The sequence below is a fragment of the Empidonax traillii genome, unplaced genomic scaffold (assembly GCF_003031625.1).
Source record: "Empidonax traillii isolate 1590-97213 ecotype Southwest subspecies unplaced genomic scaffold, ASM303162v1 scaffold175:size1888319, whole genome shotgun sequence".
Taxonomy (NCBI): domain Eukaryota; kingdom Metazoa; phylum Chordata; class Aves; order Passeriformes; family Tyrannidae; genus Empidonax; species Empidonax traillii.
Window position 1 is genome coordinate 1,865,688 of NW_020955368.1, and position 22,729 is coordinate 1,888,416.

The window sequence follows — 22,729 nt, forward strand, 5'->3', positions numbered from 1 at the left end:
CTGCAGGCAGGCTGGTGAAGCAAAGAGACATCTACAAACAAAGCATCACTGCTGCACGGGATGCCCAAGCTTTTCTGGGAAAAGTTGGTTAAGCCAATGAGTTAACAGCTTTACTCCAACTGCAACTGACAGTGATTTGGAGAACAAAGAAAGCCTCTTACCTTCCCTCTTTGCAATTGCAAAGCTCACACAACAGGGCTCTCATACCCTTGGCTGGATGGTTTATATATTCCATGTGTGTGGGGGTGGATGCTCAGGGATTTGGGAAGGGAGGGGGAAAGGGAGAAGAGTCCAAACAAAACATTTAAATGTAACTCCTTTGACGGCGCAGCTGGGAGAGGGTAACTGAGATGATTTTGCTGTGATATTTCAGAAGCTGCATAGTTTTCCTGTCCTTCATTAAACAGAAACAAAGTTTCCATGGACAGCCTCTCCTCGAGTCATCTCTCCTGCCCACAGAGCAGACCTCTGTTCTGAATTCCCACACAACACCAACCAATGCTTCGTTTTCTAAATTCCCACGTAACACCAACCGGTGTTTCGTTTTGCCCCCTTCTTGTGACTCCCTCTGTTTCCCACCTTCTCTCCCAAACACGGCATACAAGAGGCATTACAGCGCAAATGAAACAGCACAAATGAGCCCTATTTGCTTTGCAAGAAAACTGCACAGCAGCCCCCAAATAAGAATGGTCAGCCGGCCCTTGGCCTCCTTGTTCATTCCCAACTCCCTTCCCTGCTTGGACACTCCTTTACACAGTACCACTGTGTACACCACTGAATCCTGGTCTCCACGGCACCAGGAGCGCAGAGCAGACATCCCAGCTGAGGGTGATCCAGCATCACCAGGAGCTGTGGCAGTGCAGCTGGATAATGCAGCCGTGCTGCTTGTGATCCACGGAGCTCCTCCAAGTGCAGATCACTGCCCACTTCAGCATGTCTGCAGCACAGAGCAGGTATGTCCCCACCTGCTCTATCAAACGGGATACACCACCTGCCCTGTCAGACAGGAGTGATGGTGCCAAGAGACTTTACAGGGGATGTTTTCAGAACAATCCCCACTGCAAGGCTGTGCTCTGCCTGTGCCCCAGAGTTCCCTCCCGTGAACCTGCAGCCCCCCAAGCCCACAAACCATCCAGCCCTTTCCCTCTAATCCAGGTTAAACCCGGAGCTAAGGTGACAAAGTGCTGCTGGTGTCACTGGACAGCAGATAAATGACCCCAGGCAAGGCGAGCAGTCAGTCAGTACCTGCAGTGTTACACTGTTTTATTGCAGTCACAACGGGGGGGAGGCAGGGGAGGGTTTGCAGTTCTCAGCTTTACCCTCCCCATTCAGTAACACACATGAAGGTTTTTCAGTCCCTTTTCCAGAATAAATACAGCAGTTGAGCCTTTCCCTGGAGGGCTAAACCATTCAGGAAAGGCAAAGAAAGGACGAGAGGGTGCAGAAGTATCTCCTCAACCGCACACCCCTGACAAGCAGTGGCGTGACAGGCCTGACGTGATTACAGAGCACAATTTAGACACCCTCCCTCCCAAACCATTCATCCTCATCCTCCCAGCCCAGCACCTGGCTCCCTGGCTAAGCTCCCCCACCACCTCTGTTATTTGCATCGCTACTGTCACGTCTGTGAAGACAAGAAACTTGTGTGCCACAACACTCTGGGCTGCATCTCGGGGCATCCAGCGAGGGGGAGGGACAGGGTTACCTAGGAGCTCCGGGATTTTCTCCGACAGACTTGGTTCATTTTCTCTGAAGCTTCTGTGTCTTTTTTTTTTTCCCTTTCGCCCCACTTCTCTCAATGGTCTGGTGCCCTCGGAGAGTCCAGGAGCAGACACCAGCTGGCCCTAGCAAAGGCCACATCCCCCACTGCCTGTGTTGTTCTCCCCAGCTTGCCTAGATGGATCCCTTAATTGCATGCATGTCTTTCAGGCTATTCTCCATGCATGAGCTGTCAGCAAAACCTTGCTGGAAACACTGGAATTTCACATTTTTCATGGAGATTTTCCATATTGAATGGGCAGTTTCACATTTTCCATGAAATTCCTAATGACTACAAAAAAAAAAACCCAAAAAAAAACCCAACAAAAACCAAAAAACCCAAACATATAGCCCCAGTGTTTGGAAGGGACTTGCTCAGCTTGCCTTCGGGCACCATTTGCCTGTTAAATGCATGTGTGTGAATTTACTTAGCATATCATTTCAGGGATGGGATTGGAATATTTTTTTGTTGTTGTTGTTGGTTTTTTTTTTTTTTTTGTTGGGGATGACAGGAGAGAAGCATGCATTCATCCACTCATTCACAAACTCAACTTGTGGCACGGCACGCCGGGGAAGGGATCTCTCGCATCATTTTTAAAACAGAGAGAGTGCAAAGCCCTGTCAACTGACAATATCCATCCAAGCTGTCATTGCCAATCACTTGAATGGACTGCAGCAGAGAGTATTTTCCACAATGAGATACCAATGGGGGTGACCATTAGGTCAGGAATCTTATTTTCTCAGCTCACCAACCCCTGCAAATAAATTCTCACCAAAAGGAGAGAAAAGCCTCATTGATTTGACAGGCGATCAGACACTGCAGTTGTCATTTTCCCAGCAGTTGCTAGCATATTTTTTTTGCCTGGTGTGCAAGATATGAATTTTCTGACTTAACCTATCAAGCTCTTAAAGGGATCATCCCTTTTTCATCTGCATCCTCATGAAAAGCAGAACTCACAGCAGCAAGACTCTGAGAGCAAAATGCTGTTCTCAGCTTTAATATGTTGTTAGTTGATTTACAACAAAGTTCACATGGGGGCTCTACTTTGTTGTTAATAGTTTATCTTCAAGAATGTGTTCCCTCCCCCCTCCCCATCACTACCCATTTTAATTTGTTAAACACTTTTGGTGGGGTTTTTTTGCCCCCCTATTAATGCATCACAGCCAAACCAAGAGAGGCTATAAAAGCAAGAAAAACAATGTTGGTCGATGAAAGAAGTCACAATTTTCAGATCTCAGTGTTCTTAGGCACATGAGTTTTCACAACTTTTTTAAGATACTGCATTAATGTCAAAAAGCCCCCGAAATAACTTAATGCTGAATTCCAGCAAAGGGCCTAAATTTTACCTGTGGCTCTATTAAAAAAAATTGGTGCTGGCAGACAAAGTATATCTTACTGCATGCCTCCTTACATGCATCCACTTGACCTCTTAGAATTACAGCTTGAAAATTCATGTCAGATTTGTTGAGGAGTTTTTTTTTTAGGGAATATCTTAACATCATCCAGAGGGAATTTATTTCCTGGTGTAAAAACATAGACTCGGTGACATTTTTACAGGAAGGTTCTTTGGGAATATTTTCTGACCACAAGAGCCTGGTCCCCAACTAAGAACAAGTAAGAGCCCGCAGGGAGGTAAATCCCAGGTTTAGCTGCCTTCTCCACCACAGGCACAGCAAGGATCAGCATCCAGGTTCCTCAGAGTGACAGCTTTGTTTTGCTTTTTTTTTTTTTCACTAAAAAACAGAGCTTTGGTGTACAGAAATTGTTTTACCCCAGGAGAAGCTTATCCCTGCCCAGTTCTAGACACTTTCTGAAGAGCTCACCACCTGTTTGAATACAACTGCTTCAACCAGCCCAGCTTGTGATTTGCGAAACCTGCAGGTTCCATCCAGCCAGCCTGCTAGTTCCCAACAAAAAACTGCATTGTGTCTCAGTCTATAGCATTATTATTATTATGAGAAATAATGGGATCCACTCATACTGGAAGCACTTCTGTCAACATTTCTGAAAATTTTTTAGAATATTATATATCTACACAAATATTTTAATCCCAATAATTGATATATTTACTACTGGGAGGAGAACATGAACAAGTCAGAATGTTACTTTTTAAGTATTCTATAGAATGGTCAGAATTCCATTAAAAATAGGTTAAGAATCAGGTGAAGCCTCACCTCTGTGCTTTACACTTCATGCCACGCTTGGTCAGGCACCAAGATTGTTCCTGGCAGTTTAGTTCCTCTAATAATAAAGGCAAGTTTTATGATCAAACGTCAGAAAAACAGTAAATGGTTATTTTGTAAATTTACAGGTCTCTAGACTTAGTATCAAATGCTTCTAAGCACCGCCAGACCATTCTTTGTTAGTCAATGCTACACATTTCTTATCTTTGGAGCACGTTGTTACAGAAATCCTAGCTGCATATGGAAGCACTGGGTCTGCTTCCAGATAAGCCTGCCTGGCTTAACTTTTCCTCCTTTTTTCATTCAAGATAAGTGCTCTGGTGCAGGGGACCACCAAAATGTCCATTTATTCTTTATGTATCTATTAATTTGCCATGTCCTTGCGTACAACATCCTGTGAGCAGTCTGTGGGTGAGACTGGCTCTCTCTATATTCCTTTTTCTGACTTTCTTTCCCCTGTGCACCACACACGGTAACCTCACCAGCACACTCCTCCTTTCAGTTGCTGCTAATTCCCAGCTTTGATTTCACTTCCAACAGTCCAGCTACAATGTGTAATTTTAATTCAGACAGCAATGCTATTAAAGAGCACTGAGGGTTTAGTAGGTGTAGGAGACAAACGCATTCTAACACATGTCAAATAATATGGATTCAATGTTCAGGAATATTCTGAAACCAGTTAGCTGGGGATAAAACCCTGAAATTATTCTCCCTTGGAAATCTCAAATCCTTGGGAAAAAAAAAAAACAGTTTTCTCTCAAACAATTTGAAAACACATTTTCAGATACTTCCACTGTAGAGCACTAAGGATTTTAAAAACAGGCAGGCCCATACTATCCTGTCAGGAGGACTTTTTTCCTCCCCTGAAGTCCATTTTTCCTCTGTCTGCTGTTAAGTTACTATTATCTTCCATTCCTTGTAATAATGGGCTTAAGATCAAGTGAAACTGGAAATGGAAAGAACAGTGAAAGATGACAGACTTGAAGGGGCTTTATTGGGACTATGGCTTGCTCCTGAGGTCAGAATCAGTAAGTATAATTAGATTCCTGGCATTTACAACAAATGTAAAGCAACTCAGAGCTCCCTTTTGTGTGCCTGTAATTAAACATGCACTTTTACTGCCCTCTGCAGTGCTCCAAAGTATCTTTGATTCCAGCACATGAAAGTGGAATGAAAGAGCAGGCACAAATCTTCATCTCTATATTGCACTCATATTTCTGAGAACAGGGTATTTCTCAGCAGAAATGGAACAGCCCCTTTCTAAAGAAACACAAAAGGGAACGTTGTTTTTGCTAATAATTAGAGCCATCCCTGTGCCTCCCAGGAAGTTTCTCAATAGAAACTTGGATAGACAGAAAGGCCCCAACACAGACAGCTGGGTCCCACTTTAACCCACAAATATAAGCTCCAACCCTTCCACTCGAAATTATTTCTTGAGTGCATGAATCAGCACCTTTGGGATAAATTAGTTTTCTATTTTCTATTTTTTGGATTGTCAGTTCTACTCATTCTTTGATCTTGTCTCTTACCTCTTGGATTGTTTTTAAGCACAAAAGAAAACTAATTTATCCAAAAGGTGCTGAATATAAAATGGATTTTTGACACTTCCAAAAGTAACTTCCATCTCTTAACTATTTACATAATACTTTGGCAAAATTTTCCCTAATCGTCAGGAAGCACTCAACCTTAATATTGAACAGCTAGTAAATAGTCTTCCCACATTTTGAGAAACCATACAGAAGAGAACAACACAGAAGAGTAAGAACTTCCGTAAGGTCAAAGTTCTTCCAAAAGGGCTCTTGTACCAGCCCACCTTTGATAAACAAGTGCCTGATCCCCCAGTTTTCCTCATAGATCCATGCTCAGGCATCTGTAGTTGCTCTCCATGTGCTTTGCCAATGCACCAGGGCTTTTATTTACATCAGAAACGCAACAAAGCAGATAATCCTGAAAATAATTAATAAATATGTGCATAAACAAAAGGTTGTTTGAATGGTATTTTGGACTAAAAAACAGATTAATGGAACAAAGATGGTTTTAGCTTGTCTTCCTCAGAGGCTTAAGTGGTTGTATTGACAAATCTTTCCCAAAAATCTGTCCTGCCCCCTCTTATTTTTGAATTATCTGTCCAGATACTGAACAGAAAGGGACATATGTTCCTTGAAGTTCCTTGAAGCTTAATGTGACAACAGCTAAAGTCATGAAGGAAGGACCCAGTTAATGTCCAAGTGAAGGAAAATTTGGAACAGCTCAGCTCTTCAGTGTTCTGCTCGCCACCCTATCCACACACATGTACCAAGAGTCCATCCAAAAACAGATGGAGCTTTAAATTATCCATAGCCATGACTGCTGTCAGTTAGCCAGGCTTGGCATGAGGATGCTGAAAGAGGACAAGGCTTGGTGTGAAGGGAGTAAGAGAAACATAAACCAGAAGGCACAGCTCTATAAAAAGCAGGGTTGGCAGGTTCTGCTGCCCACAGAACAACCTGTTCAGTTTTATTTTTAAAGGAATTTAACCTAATAAAGCTACAAAGTTTGCCCGTTCTCCATCTGAAGCAAACTCCACTGCGTGCATCCATGCACAGCTGAACACAGGGATATTGTTTTTCCATGAGATCTGTCACCAGGCTGCCCCAGGTGCATGGGGTTAGCCCACATTTAACCACTAGAGGGCTTTATCCTATCACAAAAAACCCACAGGTTTTCCCATTCAGTGTTCAGTACCTGTGGAAAAACATCCCAGCTCGGATAACATAAGCGTTCTCTTCAAATGCCAACCATAAAAATGAAGTCCTCTAAGTAGCTGAGGCAAAGGGGAATAACTTGTAGGATTAAATACACTACTGTGGATGGCCAGCTCCTTCAGGAAAACTTAGCAAATCTGAACCTGCTTCACAAACAGCTACTGAACATGGACCAGTTGTATTTCCAGGCTGGAAAATGCCCACACATACCTAGTTCCTGGACAAGTGTGTCTGCTGAACAGCACAGACCTGAAGAGCTGAACAGTTTCCCCACACATCACCAACAGCAGAATCTTTTAGTCAGAGAGACTCCTACATTTCCGACTCCAATACAGATTCCAAAGAACACACTTCATAAAATCTTAAGGAATGTCACAGAGAACTCAAATTACTCAAAAAGATCAAGGGCTTTTTGTTTGTTTTAATAGTATTTGTTCATGTATTACCTTCTCACTAAGAACCATAATAAGCAGTCTCAGATAATCATTCCTAGATGATTTCTGGCATTAATATTTTTGCTGAAGCTATGGATAAAGTTTATTACTAAAAATTGATTTTCAGAGACACGGAATCTTTCAGATGTGTAGAGTAATAAATTTTTGTACAATAAGCTCTGAAATATGTTTCTCCTCTAGTTATCTCAGTAGAGGATTATTGGTTCAAAACAGAATCATAGAATGGTTTGTGTTGGAAGGGATCCTCAAAGATCATTTTATTCCAACCCTCCCTTGCCATACCCAGGGACACCTTCCACTAGACCAGGTTGCTCCAAGCCCCATCCAAAACATCCTTGAACACTTCCAGGGATGGGGTAGCCACAGTTTCTGTGCCAGGGCCTCACCATCCTCACACTAAAAAATTAACTTCCAATAATACCTAGTCTGAACCCCTCCTCTTTCAGTTTAAAACCATTCCCCTTTGTGAAAGGTCCCTCTCCAGCTCTCTTGGAGCCCCTTTAGGGACAGGAAGGTGCTGTAAGGTCTCCCCGGACCCTTCTCTTCTCTGGGCTGAACATCCCCAGCTCTCTCAGCCTGTCTCCATAGGAGAGATGCTCTGGCCCTCTGAGTATCTTCATGCTCTAAATGGTCCACGTCCTCCTTGTGCTGGGGGTCCCAGAGGAGGATGCAGCACTCCAGGTGGGGTCTCACAAGAGCAGAGGGGCAGAATCCACTCCCTTGCCCAGTTGGCCATGCTGATTTTGGTGCAGCCCAGGACACAGCTGGCTGTTCATCTCCCAGCCTGGATTTGTGCTGGAGAGATTGCCCTGACCCACGTGCTTTCTTATTTCAAACCCAGGTATAAGTAGCCTTAACCTTATGAAGACTCTAAAAGATCTCCTGAATATTCCAGTGATCCAACCTGTTTGGGGAGCTACAGTGAGGTATAAAAACTTATTTTAAAAACCCAGTTCTGCTGGCTGTTCTGACACTCAGGTATAGACTGACATATCAACCAGCCCCTGCCTCCCCTTAAAAATTTTAAATAGCATTTTCTCTTCTAGAATAGATATTGTGTCATTCTGGTTCTCCACTTATAGGATGAGTTACAACTTACTCCAGGGCTATTTAAGGTTTCCCCATCAAATCAAGCTACTAGAGTTTAAGAGTGCGTAACAGATTAGACTACTGTAAGCATATTTCTGGCTAAGATGCTCACTTGAGTTGAAGAGCTCAAGCGTCTCCACCGAGCCTGAGTGTTGTAACATCAACACCCAGAAACTTCAGAGATAAACCCACGTGAGGTGACTGTAAAACAGGTCCTGTCAGTAAACAAAGACTGAAGTGTCCACCCAGCTCTTCCAGCCGTTTTTTCCTAGAGAACAGAGTTTGGTAACCAGCTAACAGACATCTACTAAACTAAAGCTGCTTCTAAGGGGTCTGAAAAAGGTCAACAACAGGCTTAACCATTTTAACTCAGACTCAAATTTACTCTGGTGCCCTGCACAGAAAAGAAACAGTTTTGAAGGTCCTGCTCAAAGTCAGAGAATGGTGCTAACCCAAGTATATCCCAGACTAGTATCAGTATCTCAGATGCATGGCTTTCAGTCCTCTCCTGCATTTTGTTATCCACAGAACACTGCCAGTAGGAAATGAAGCTGAAGAGTCACAAGTAAAAGTAAACGCAATTTCATTTATTTTCCAGCAACTCCCACGCAAAAGCAATAGAAACATTAACTGCTCTCAGCAGAAAACCTGTACAGTTGTTATCATTTACAACAGTTTTGCATTTAAAACCAGCCAATTAGAAGAACCAAGACATTCCCTAGACATTGTTTCCTTGACTGTATTAATACATGACTGATGACTATTTACAAATTTCAAATTCAGGCTAGTGTTTCCCAAAAAAAAAAAAAAAGGCATTATTGCTTAGGTTTTAGCATATTAACCTCCAGTTTCTTAAGAGAATTTAGTTTCCAATTGCTTCTGAAAAGGTTTTGCAAATAAAGAGGTTTTTTTTAAGGTAGGTAGTTAATGTTACAGTAAGTAACTGCAGTAGATGAGTTTACTGGTTACTAATCAGCTACATGGTTCAGCTGCCACATGCATTACTTCAGGTCAGATTTTTGTAGAGGAGCCAGATGTAACAGCAAAGGAATGTACAAAAATATCTCCTTACTTTGCTCTTTATCTGCAGGTGGGCAACTGAAATTATGGACACAGTGGGGGAGGTGGTGGTGGAGAAACTGGTGAGATCTTGCTGTACTATTTATAATTACTTGAGGATAGCACTGCCTTTGGCTAGTTTTTCTACTGAATTTCATTAAAAAAAATCTGATATACATAAATTAAAAGTTAACAAGAAGTCACACAACTTAAATCGCAATTTTACATAGGTCTGGTCTAGAGAATATGTAGACCAACCACAACTTTAAAAAAACAGTCTTCAACTCTGCTCAATCTTTCTCACTATTAACAGGTTATGAATCAAGCGAACCTCTCAAATTTAAAGGAAACTTTCTCTAAAACAGTTTGCATAAGACTACTTAACTCACAGTATCAAATTCTTTCAGTGGTTCACTCAAACACACTTCCAAGTCAAATTCACCTTCTGCTTGATAGTCAACATGTCTAACTTTGGTGGGAGTGCCAGAACAGGTATCCTGGAAGACAAAGGCAGTTAATAATTAGCAGTTAAGTACAGTTTTAGTTATGCAATAACCCAGTTAACTTCTGTAATTCATTCAGACCATCCTATAACAGGGGTTTACAAACATTTTGAAAGGCCACACAAAAACCTAAAGCTAGTCTTAAGATTACAGAGATTTAAATGCAGGCTTCTGCTCATTCAACCACATTTGAAGATTTCTTGCAAGTGTTTTAAGGACCTATATATGCAAACATGAAAACATTATGCAGATTTAATAGTCATCAGAAAAAAAAAATCCAGTAAGAAAAGCAAAGCATTCTTAAATCTTTACTGAAGGTTACTGCTCAGCTGTACCAAGTGCCTTGTGGATATAAAAGGAGCCTAATTCTGTGTGCCAAGAAAATCACACCTTATTTTAACATTAGGCACTGCAATCTAAAGCATTATTTCCACGCTATGTTACAATTCACAGCTGATTTGCTTTCAACAGGTACAATTTTCTTTTGTAGGCTATAAAAAATTAGATATTTTTAATCTGAGATGATCTAAAATTCTAACCCTTTAAACCCAAAACTACAGACATATTTGCTATAGCTGGAAAATATCCAAATTTAAAGATTGCTTAGCCTAATAAACAGTCCCTAAAACACAGCAAATGATGGAATTTGTCAGGTATTCAGGCTACTTGGGATAAAGTTCTATGAAATGAAACAATTATTAAAAAATTGTTAACAAATATCTATGCAAATGACAGATATGCTTACATCATTATCTTGACAGCTTGTTTGAGATTCAGAATTGCTTCCAACAGATTCCGTCTCCATCTCACCAAGGTCAACAGGACAACTGTAAAATCATTTAAAAGAATACAATATAAAACAAATTAAGTTTTTAGTGCTCAGTTGCACTTTGTGGTGCAGTTCTGAAAACAGTGACCGAAGGCGAGCAAAGAGACCTACAGAGATCAGAGGGACAGTGGTGGCAACTGGGGAGAGCAAACAGGACAGCAGCTCAGCTCCACACAGCCAAAACGAACTGAAGTCTTGAGACTAAATATAGCAACTTGCCAAAGACAATCATCCAGTGCTCCAAAAATGCTTCAGTACAAATGATAACGAGTGTCACAGAAGAGAGAAGAATTTTTTTTCCCCCAGACAAGGTTTTCACCAACCTGTTTTGCAAAGAAGGTTTAATATCCACTGTACACAGACCTAGGTCCCAACATCCAAAGATAAGATTAGCATTTCCACACCAAAGCCTTGCTTTTAGATCTCACTGCTCCACGTTGGTTTTAACATCAGCAGTTAGGGAAAACAGCACTTTACTAACACAAAACTGCTTCCTCAGGAATTAAGTTAACTCTGTGCCTCCTTCATTCCTTTAATACCAATTTTTATTTTGGATGCTCCCTGACCAAGCTGTATTGCTTCCTACAGAGGAAGATAAGTAGTTGCATTAATCTGCATCTTTTAGAGCTTCCACAGCTTGGACTGTGAACACTTGTATCCATGCTTTGAGTTTAATGGTACCTTGAGATGATTTCCCAAGCTCTTCTCTCCTCCTCTCTGCTCAAGAAAGAACGTTTTATACCACTGTTCTTGAACTAGCAAGTGAGAAGGGTGTGAGACACATTCTTGTAAGCTGTGTTGGTCCAAGCTCAATATTCAGGGGATCTGCCCTCGGTGAGAACTTTCCAGCACTGCTCCTACCACAGATTAATCTGCAAACTGCTCTGAAAGGATCAGCTCACCTCTACGGCGTGGCGTTTTCTCTTGTAGAGCACTGCAGAATGAACTGTTTATCTTTTAGACATGAGACTTGCCATATTAGTTCCTATAAAAGCACCTTGAACCCTCTCGTACGTACAGTTCTTGCAGATCACATCCCTCCTCGGTCGGTGGATCCCAGGAATGCAGCGCAACTTTCCACAGTTTGATCTGCTGGTCCCATGACCTGCGGCTGTACTTCTTGAACTTATTGGGAGTCCTGGGATGAACTCCTGGTACACGATGGCATCTAAATTCAGATATTAGGGGTGAAAAATCAGTGGTTTTCACACACATACATAACATAGTTTCAGATGTTAAGTCTCATAGTCGGTATTATTTGAGAAGAGATTACTGGGCAACTCCAGGACTCAAGAAAAGGTTTGCCCACTCCATATGAACTTTGGAGTTTCTCTGATTTCAAGTCAAATGAAAAAAAAAAAAAAAAAGGTTATCAATCACAGGTGTGAAAACCTCATTCCAGACTCAAGAGCAACTGTAACCCATTTTGTCTTGTAGTTAACTCATGAGAAAACTGACTGCAAAAAGCAGTTTCATTTCCTCTCGTGGACAAGCACAACCAAAAGAACTTTAGTTTCCATTTCTGCAGCATGAGGTATTTCTCATATACTGCCTAGTTAAAGAAAAAGAAAACCACACCTCATTTGATTGTTAGTGCTACTTAACAGGTAAAAAATTTCTTAGAACTTAAATTTACAGCTTAGTTCTCCAGGGAATCAGGCAGCTTACCTAGGAACTTCTTTCACATATCTATCATATGCAATTGTGTTTTTTCCGTAGTTTATCTGTTTCTGTCTTCTCATCAAAACCACTTCGTCTGTCTCAAGTTCTACTGCCGCAGTGGACTCCTTTGAATCGGAACTGAAGGGAAAAAGCATTGTAGATTTGGGACTCCCAGAGAGCAAGCCACGCTCAAACAAACCCACTGGTAAAAGGCTACAAACAAACACGTTAAAACTTTTCAGGAAAAAATGCCCTGGGTGTTACTAAATTACAGTGTGAGAGGAGACTTAAAATGAACTGTTTTAAACTGTTTCAAGAAACAACACGGTGAAACATGAGAAAAATCAGACTTGTTTTCAAAATTTCCTCAGCTAAGCTAGAAATTTAACCTACCTTCCTGAGGAGGACTTCCTTTCTCTTGAAAATTCATTTATCAGGAGTTTTCTTCTGTATCTGTAAGAGTTCAAATGAGGATTAAGAATATGTGTAACACAAAGAGAATATTAAAGCTCAGCCTCATAGCTGATTTTACTTTTCAGCAAAGCAGCAGCACCCCAGACACTGTAAAAACCTTTCCACTATGGAATGGATGTTTCAGGTTTCCCTAATTAAAAAACAAAAAGCAACTAAGGACTTTCTTTTTCCAAGTATTTCCTCTATTTTTATAACAATGATATGAAAAAAAAAAAAAGTCATTAGCAAGACAGTACTGAGAAGTATTTCAATCTAGGAGATTCAGGAAAAGCTTCTTCCAAAAGGGAGATATTTAGTGATACACATCCACTGTCCAGTGAGTATCCCATGACATTCCTGCAGGACTCAAGCCAAAGCTGACCTTAAAGCAGCAGACAAGAGGCTAAGGCAGGCCTGATTTTACTATAGTGGTGAAGTTAAAAATAGAAGTCAGTAGAGATTCTACAAGACAATTACCATTTCCCCTCCTTTCCCCATTTGATCCTAAACACCCAGGGGTACCTTGCAATTTCTTTGTTGACACTGGTCCTCATTTCATCTTCTTCCACTGCAGTTCCCCAGTCTGAACACCGGGAAAGGGGCCCAGGGCCTTCTGGTGTTGTAAAACTAGAATGAAAAGGAAGAAAAAATAGAACTCCTATGTTAATATTCTGTTTTACTGTATTTCCCACCTCCAGCATCTCCTCCAATCACAGCTTGAGTGCTATTTCATGTGTTTATTTACAGTACTTACACTGGCTGTGAAAATCTTGTGCTGTTGCATTAAAATGTCATTACTGTAAAATTAAGCATCAGTTCAGAGTTTCCCCCTGAGGTTGTGTGCTTTGTGTTGGGTGTTCTGTCTTAAAAAGTTTTATGTAGGTATCTACAGGAACACAGCACTGTCGCATGTAACCCAGCCCATTTCAATAACTTTCAGCTGGTGTCCTTCAGAAAACAGTACATGAAATACCAGCTTTAGTCACTCACTTATTTTCACTCCACTAAATGACTTAATTATTTATTCCTTCATGATTGCAGACCCACTAGCTATGTAAGAGACAAAAGCCGGAACACAGAATTAAGCTGTAAAGCTAATTAATTAAAATTACACCAATATCACCAGTTTCTCCATGTGAAAATACGCCTCATAGAGAAAGCAAAGGCACAAAAAAGTCACATTTTAACCAGTAAATTGAGATTTGCTGTGATTTCGCAAACTGGTTTAACAACCTTATTGCAGCCCATTAGCATCACAAGCAGGTTCAGAACCTTGCAGAGGAATAAGCTCAGATCCCTTCCCAGCCATCTATAGCTGCCTAAATTTAGACTTTCCAGTGTTTTCCAGTTTCTGTCCTCCTGATGACCAATTTTCCTTAGTACAAACTGAAAACTGTATCCTACAGAGCAGAGCTTTTTCAGAGTATCTTGAAATGCTCTGGGGACTCACCAGGATTCTGGGCAAACATGCCCCCTGAAGTCAGGGAATTACATCCATCTGCACAAAAACCAGCTCCGTCTCCCTTCCTGCTCCCAAATCGCCTTGCACGACTTCAACTTTTAATAAATTCAAACTAAAAATTCTTTTTAAATGAAACCCAGTTAACCAACTCAGCAAAATTAAAAATTCAGAACAAACAGTACAGGTCCCTCTCTGCAAATATCTGTTCAATCTATATGGATTCTCAGCATTTTCTGATATTGATTTCTAGTGTTGCAGAGAGCACAGGCCATGCTCAGTTGTTGCTCTTCAGTGCTAGAGAACAAACAGCACAATCCCAGCAGCCCCAACACCTGAGCTTCTTCCTCAGCACTCATGTACCTTTTTAAACTTGTTTGATTCTGCACCTGAGCTGTGATTACAGAGAATTAGGGACACCCGGCAGGGCTTTACAGGTTGATCTCTTCATTAACTTGCTCTGGTGACAGACACAGTGAGCTCAGCCATCTTACCCGAGACTCTCATCCCCATTTCACACCCTGGTGAGAGGTTCTGTTGCTGTGCTAGGACTGCAAATGGTGCTCAAACGCTGCCAGAGGAGCAGAAAAAACAAGGCTATAACCAGCCCCACCTGAGTCTGATGTATGACCCAGCCTCTATCCTGCTCCTCTTGGCTTTTTAGAATTTTAACTTGATAACACTGAATTGGCATAAACAAAAAAAGTCATTTAACACAGGAAGAGAACGATTTCAGTCAGAGCTGAATCCAAACTGAAATGAAAAAGCATGCCTGCTCCATTCAATACTGGAAAACACCCAGAAACAGTGATTATTTAGGTTGAAGCTGATGAAACTGTCTGCGGTTTCATTCCTGTAGTCCAATTCAAACATGCTTCCTGAAATCAATTTAAGTTACTGGGGATATTGTAAGCTGAGCTGTTGACCAACATCTTCCCTGCTCATTATCAGGAAAGGAAAATGGGTAGTTTACAGGGCACAACACATGTAATTTTACATTTAAAACCTAAATTCAATCTACTGGGCTGTGGCCACATTTCCCATCCACTGATTAAAGTCACTAAAGGGACTTGTGGCATGAATAGCTCAGACTGTAAGTGTGATATAAAATAAGATACTTCCACTAAAATGAAGTTCAGCTGAGCTGGGCAGTGGTAAGGAAGGCAGAAGAGCAGCAGTGTGAACACGGTGGGAGACTTCAGGAGTGGATACCCCCCCACACACACATGTGCTGACACAACTTCTCAAGGCAGCCTGTACTGCCTCCAAAAATACGAAGGCAGATAACTTCTAAGTACTGAATTTTTGTCATCTTTTTATTTTTACCACAATAGTTTGTACAGTCTCTATCTCCAAACAAACAATTGTCCTGTAGAACTATTACTTCCTGAGAAGTGGCAACGAGCAACCAGGAAACGGGGCAGAAAATTTTCAAGACTACAATTCAAGAGATGAGAACTAAATATTCACTCTTTAGAAGTGACTCCAAGGAAGGAGCACTGCCCTAGATCCTTTTCCCTCCTTTAAGACCAACTATTTATGGCTGATGAGCGGCTGATAAACAGGCAGGGCTTGGAAAACTCAGTAGAACAGCCCGTTTACAGCTCCTGGCGAACAAAAGAGCCGGGAGCCGCTCCCGCGGCCAGCACCGCTCACCTGTCCTGCCGGCTCTCCGCAGGATAGGGCTTGTTTTCCTCAAAAACCGAGGATTCGGGCTCGTTCTGCCTCCGCCACCTCCCATCCACGCCGCGTTTCCGCGCCTGGGCCCAGCGCGGGGGGTGCTGCGGGCTGGAAAAAAAAACAAAACAACAAAACACAGAAAAACACAAAGTGAGCACAAACCAGTCGGGTCTTAGCGCGTTAGAACCTCCTCCAGCCATCGCAGGTATTTATCTACTCATTTCACTCCCACAAACCCAGCGAGGCGGCTCCACTCGCCCCCTCCGAGGGGGCTCCCCCCACACACCTCAGGGACGGAGGGAGCGAGGGCTGGGCCGCCACTCCCCAGTGACCCCATCCCAGCGGCACTACCTGCTCTTCGTGCTGCCGTGAGGGCTCCGCTGGCGGAAGGACATGGCGAGGGGTGTGCTCGTAAGAAAGAGCCGGCAGATGAGCCGGGAGCGGAGCGGGCGCTGAGGGACAGCCGGGGGGAGACGGGGGAGCGGAGCGGGCGCCGCAGGGAGACAAGGACCGGGAGAGGGGAGCGGGCGCCGCAGGGAGACAAGGACCGTGGAAGCGCCGCCGCCGCCTTCCCGCTCGGCCCCTTCACATCTCCCGCCGGCGCTGAGCGGCACCGCCCGCCCCGCCCACCCTCGGGACGCCTCCAAGAGGACAGGTGCGGGAGGGGGGGAAGGGCAAAGCGCAACCCCCGCCCCGCGCCTTTACACACTGATACACACCCCACACCCCCCCGCCGGCAGTGTGATGGTTCAGCCCGCTCCGCCCGGCCCCGCCCCCGGGGCGTGTTGGCGGGAGAATCGGTTTTTGGCGCGCGCTGGGGGCGGGACGGGACACGCGTGAAACAACAGCCCCCCCCAAAAAAAAAAAAAGAGAAACCAAACAAAAAAACCCCAGCCCAAACAAAAGGAAAAAAAACCCCACAGATTCCCGCGATTTAAATAGGAAGGATGGCCGGTCACCGGTGCGGCCCTTCAGTACCTCCTCAGGGTATTTCAAGGGACGGTTCAAACCCTACGGCCGACTGTTTAAACAGTATAAACATTTATATTGTTTAAAAAGACATGGTGTTAAATAAGTACTTCATATCAATAGTGAAGGAAGTTGGGTAATGCCACGAGGCTGCTATGCCTTGGTAAGTGGAGTTTTCCGGTGTTTTTAACAGCACTTGCGTGCACAGTGAGATCCCGTTCATCCTGAGACTTCGCCACACACTCACATTTTGCAACAGTGATTTATAAATAACCCCGAGAACTCCTGCAACAGAACACACAGAGCTTTAAACAAAAAGTACCTTTGCAGCCCCTGTGGCCCGAACGCTGATGGGACACTTGAGAAAGATCCAGCACACTGAGTTTTCTTCTTCTGGCCTTACAATCACAGGATCCTTGAGGCTGGAAGAGACCTTTAAGATCATCAAGTCAAACCATCAACACAGCACTGCCAAGTCCACCACCAAACCATGTCCCCAAGTGCCACATCCAGTAAAACAGATATCAGAAGTAGCAAACAAGAACTGCCTGGGGGGTTTTTTTGTGTGTTGTGTTTTTCTTTTTTTTTTTTTTTGTTTGTTTTCTTTTTTTTTTTTTTACTATCAGTTTAAAAGACAAAAGCAACTATTCAAGTGAAGCAATGCTTTTGGAGAGACTTTCTGAGCACAGCAACAAGGTGCTGCTTGGTTTTAAATTTTTAAAAACAAAGATACGCTTCAGCCTTGCGATGCAAGGGCATCTCTGCTGTAGGATGTGTCCAAAACACCTGGCTCTGGGTGGTAACAGTCGGGCTGGCTCCCACTACGGTCTGAAAATAGCACCATGAAGAGATTTACCTTGAAAATTCCTTTCCTGTTGCCTGGCCTTACTGTAACTGTACAAACTCACATCCTTCTGGGTGGCATCTGCGTGGACATCCGCACCGCTGCAGGAAAGTCTGCTCTGCCAGCACCTCTCCTTTCCCACACACTGCTGTGGAAAACAGAGCTGTGTTCCCAAGCCAAGGACACGCTTTAAGTACAGCACAGGCTCCAAACATATGAAAACAAACTCCACTCCTTTCAGCCTGCCTAGGAGATAAGCTGACTGGAACAGCATGTTTACCTGAACACTTCCAAGCAAGCCAGACAGGACAGCTCCAGCCTGGAAGCCACACAGTGCTTTTAGCATAACGCTACATACAAATTAAATTCAGTTCACCCAGCAGAACTATCTGCTGCGACACAGCTCAGGGATTGCAGCTGCCTTGCATCTTTCTGTCCTTGTCAGCAATTAAAATCCTTCAAGAAAAGCAGTTTCACACCACGGTGGGAATTTTAGGGAGGGGATATCCTCAACTGTGATCTCAAAGCAGGAGTTTTACAAACAAAAAGTACACACAAGCCATGGCATTCCAGAACTGCCAGTGAAGGAAGGTTTCCACAAACACAGATTATGTATCATCTGTAAGGAGATCCTCCCAATGGAATCATGCCAACACAAGATACTTGCCACTTCCAGGAAGAAATTTAAACCTGGCTGGTGAAGTTCGGCGTGCATTTTGGCTTAATTACAAACTGAGCACAGATTTAGGCCAAGGAGATTTAATTAAGTTGGGTAAAATTAAAGGAAGGGGTGGAGTGCCAAACTCCTGCTTCACATACATCAATTGTAAACTCTGACACAGCCTTGGGTAGGTGAACAAGTGCATGGATGGGTTGCATTCCAGTTTTGGCTGCTCTGTCTGGACTGATGAGGTTACTGTTATAACTGGTGATCCTACATCCAGTAGCAGCACTGCATGAAATGACTTTAGCAGAGCTCAGTTGGTCAGTTCCATTGCTTTTCTTGTCCAAGCACACAGAACCAGGATTAGGGAACAGATCTGCCCAAAATTTCACTGCCATGGGCAGGTTAGTTACTCTATTCCTAGTCTAAAAGATCTTTTAAGGGCTGCTGAAGTACATAATTCTTATGGATTTGTGTCCATAAATTCCCTGCAGGCCCTCCTCATCTTAGGCAAAAGCTTAAGGGCTCTTAATACTCATGAAATGCTTAAGCATGATAACCTATTACTCTCACCTGGCAGCTCCATCTTCTCCAGGAAAACACCTCTCTCATGGCATAACAGGTGCTGGGGCTTCAGCTGCTCCCTCCCACTAGGTTACAAGTTCATGATAAGATGCCAAAATACAAACTGAGGGGTTGGACACAACCTGAGTTGTAAACTGCATTCAAGAGACTGATTTAATCTCTTAAGACTGCTCCTTCCCCCTTTTAGCAACAGCTAATAAACCAAAAACACCACCCAAAATAAATACAACACCCTAAAACAAATGAAAAGGCACTACTGAACCCACATATTCCTTTTATAATCAAACTCTGAGAACATAACAGCAAAAGCCGACTAACAACGATTTTTAAAGTTAAACTCTTTAATTCTTCTCCATAAAGCCAAAGTGCGAAAAATGTAACACATTCCCTTATTTACAATCATCATAGATCACATGGAAGCATGCACATTGGAACAACAAGGTTCTAAATATTACTTCTTAAAAAAAGTGCTGTACAGATGTGTCCCTTGCATACACACACCCTGTGCTCCGTGGTGTGTGACTGAGCCACCCTTGTGCTGGGACAAGTGCCTGAGCATGCCCGGAAATAACATTTTGGGACTGGGAGTAGTTTCCAGGGAAGCAGCTTACTTCCAAATCAGCAGCACAATGGGATTTTAGCCCTTGGGTACTGCCAGCCCCACGGCAAGGCTGTGGCAAAAAAGCAAAACCAAACTCCTGCAGAGAGACAACTCCCAGCTCTAGCATACATTGGTATCCCAGGACACGCTACACAAAATGCCACAAGGACTATAAAGTTCCTGTAACTGGCACATGAATTTTGTATAAACCACTGTAGCCACAGCTCTCACTTCAATCTTCTGAGCACAGTGCCAGAAAAGTAAAACAAAGGAGACCCTATCCCAACACCATCACAACCCTGAGCCCAGACAAGAGCAGCTCCACATCTGCAAATACTGCTGCTGACCCCCAGCTCTTGCAGGAACAGCAGGCACTGAACTCATCCTCTTACACTCTTTAACAGGAGACTGGCTCTTTGGGTCAGGCTGCAAAACATATCAAAGCAAAATCTGGGTATTTAAGCTGTGCTGCTGTTCTAACAGTCACTCATCCCCTTCGAGAAAAGGATCTGATTTTGATAAATGATCTCCTTTTCCTTTCTCTTCTCTCACTTAGCTTAGGCAGATGCTACCTTAATACATCTCAGAGAACAATAAACAGGCCAAAAGGATGATCACCCACTCCAGAAGTTCTGAACAGCTTGTCTTTAACAACTGGAGAAAGGCTGAAATTATCTACATTCTTTTGAAGCAGTTCTTCAGGCTGGATGTGCAATTCTGGTCCAGTAAAGCAAAGGGGCTCCTTGGTTTCAGGGCTGACATTCCTCCGTTTGATTGCATATTGAATCAATTCCCTGGCACAGCATTTAGGAGCAAGATCTCCATATGGAATGGCAGGATCCATCACCTGAAGCAGCCTTTGCAGTGTGATGCACATGTCACCTGCCAATGCAGATACAGCAGAAATGTTCTCAACAAAAGCTTTAAGGAACATCCATTGTCATTGTAGCACAGGCTTCAAGAAATCTGAAGTTATACACTTGAGGCACAGCTTGCAGAAAACAATCTATCCTTATAAAGATCTGCAGAAACCTAAACAAACAAACAAAAAAAAACCAGATAGCATTTTAAAAATATCCTATACATATTCCTGTAGTATTTGTCAAAGAAAAAAGGAAGCACCTGAGCCTACCATTTCCAACCCACCGCAGAATTTTCACCTAACTGTCATTATTAACTCATAAAATACATTTTTCTCTCAATTCTAATTAATGAATTTCTGCCATATCTTAGGTGTCCTACTGACTAAGGTTTTCACCTAGAAAGGAACCACATACATTCATCTTTATGGACATTTAACTGCCACATTTATTTTTCCTGTTTAAGACAGGAATTTTAACAAAAAGGCAGGTGGTGTGGAGTTCTACCACGTAACCCACTGTCTGGTTTTCAAGCAAGATTAACCTTCCACAGATGAAGTTCCTGCCATTTGAGAATTGGAGCTCACCATACCTAAAAGCCACGATTAAAGGCAGTGTCCCTTTAAATATTGATCTTTGCATCCCAGGAAACCAATGTGCTGCTCCACAAAGAAGCTTTTTAATTTACTTTGTATGCTTTACATCCAACACAGATATTTTTTCAATTAGAAAGAGTGATTACAAACCCCCTGAAAATACACACTCCCTAACAGAGCCTTATTTACAACAAAGACCACTGCAATATCAACTATCTAGAAACCAGACTCTGGAGTGTCATGTAGAGAGAAATGCTTCTTTTACCTGAATAATTTCACCTTGTGTTGATTGCACGTTTGCTGAGTGTAAATCTCTTCCTCTTGCAGTGCAGATCCTACATGACAGCACCAGTTTTCCAAGACTTGATCTGCTGATCTCAGACTACATCCCTATTCTTCAAGTCTTTTTTCTGTCACTGGAGAAATTCCTTCTTCAATACTTCTATATACAAAGAGAGACTAGATATTTTCAAATATTGAATTAGCACTTTGGCAAAGTGAATGCATATTAAATCTTACTCACGCTCAAAGAATTTAAATTAAAATCCCAGTAAAATCAACAGAAAAATGCCGTCAGCGTTTTTTTAAAAGCTCTATCTGCCTTTTCCTCCTATTGCTGAAATGCAAAATCTGAGTGTAAAACTGATTTTGTGCCATATTCTTAATGAGTTTTACTGTGCAAAATATTCAAAGATCACTGTTTAACATTTTTATCTTAGTCCACGTTTCCAAGCCTGCACCAAACATAGATCAAACACAGGCTAATTACACAAAAGACTCCCTGCTAATAAAACCTGTTTGACCCAAGATTACCACCCATCCTATTCCTGTACCGCAGGAATCTACAGCCCAAGAGGAAATTTTCATTAAAATTTACTGCTGCAAAACTCGAAGTTGTGACTTCATTACAAAAATATTAAAATATAGAAAAGGTGCTACCGTAATAATTAAAAAAAACTGTCACTTTTCATTTGAGTGATAAAACACATTTTCTGGCTGACAGATAAATATTTCAATTTAGCAAATGTGAATTATTAAATCTTTTCATTCAGGTGCTGCGTTAAAGAGGATGGAACAAAATACTAATACTAATATAATAAAGGAATATAATATATATATATACTAATATAATAAAGGAATTAAAAAAAGATCTGCTTGAAATGAACAGTTTGATTGTGTAGAATGATACTGTGGATAAGCTATTAAAACAGAACAGGTTAAATAAGTAGCCAGCACAAACTCACCTTGGTATTTAAATTTTTTTCCTCATTATTGTATCTTCAGCATTTGCACTGCCCCATCCTCTTTCGGAGTATTCTGACTGATGCCCATCCAAGAAACTGCTACAAAGTTTAAGCCTACAAATAAAAAAAAAAAAAAGACCAAGTAGCTTTATTATGGTAACCTTTTTAACCTTTTTACATTAAATAGGGCTACAACCTATGTATTCTAATACAGACTGTAACACAGTAACAGGACAGAATTTTCCCACACAACAAACAAATATCGGTCAACATATCCCTAAGAAGAATAGGAAAAAAAAAAATCTATCTTTACAATAAAGGCTTGGATTGAAATACAGCATTAATCAACAAAGCTTCTAAATTAATATGCAAAAAAAAACCCCAAACCCTGAATGATGAGCTGCGTTTTATACCTCTCCAGCCTGCAGTCTGTGTCTCTGCAGGTTTTGTTGTCAGGCAGAAAGAAGTTGGATTTCTTCTGTTTCGGATTG

At 42.2% G+C, this 22,729-nt stretch overlaps 1 protein-coding gene and 1 long non-coding RNA gene across 3 annotated transcripts; both read right to left on the bottom strand.

Moving 5' to 3' along the window:
- Nucleotides 1-8,796: 8,796 nt before the first annotated feature.
- SLBP (stem-loop binding protein) lies at nucleotides 8,797-16,504 on the bottom strand. Of its 2 annotated transcripts, XM_027886009.1 has the most exons (9): nucleotides 16,435-16,504; nucleotides 16,227-16,392; nucleotides 15,852-15,983; nucleotides 13,259-13,363; nucleotides 12,677-12,736; nucleotides 12,290-12,421; nucleotides 11,640-11,789; nucleotides 10,538-10,619; nucleotides 8,797-9,786 (listed from the first exon to the last, which is right to left on the bottom strand). In XM_027886009.1, the coding sequence occupies exons 2-9, from the start codon at nucleotides 16,268-16,270 to the stop codon at nucleotides 9,670-9,672; spliced, it is 822 nt and encodes a 273-aa protein (XP_027741810.1). In that variant the 5' UTR covers nucleotides 16,271-16,392; nucleotides 16,435-16,504; the 3' UTR covers nucleotides 8,797-9,669. The 2 variants fall into 2 exon arrangements, with proteins under 2 accessions (XP_027741810.1, XP_027741809.1); XM_027886008.1 differs by lacking the exon at nucleotides 16,435-16,504 and having other exon boundaries at nucleotides 16,227-16,393.
- Nucleotides 16,505-18,909: 2,405 nt separating this feature from the next.
- On the bottom strand, nucleotides 18,910-22,729 carry LOC114058544. Its single transcript, XR_003571471.1, has 4 exons — nucleotides 22,652-22,729; nucleotides 22,239-22,352; nucleotides 21,260-21,453; nucleotides 18,910-20,570 (listed from the first exon to the last, which is right to left on the bottom strand). It is a non-coding gene; the product is annotated as an uncharacterized LOC114058544 (long non-coding RNA).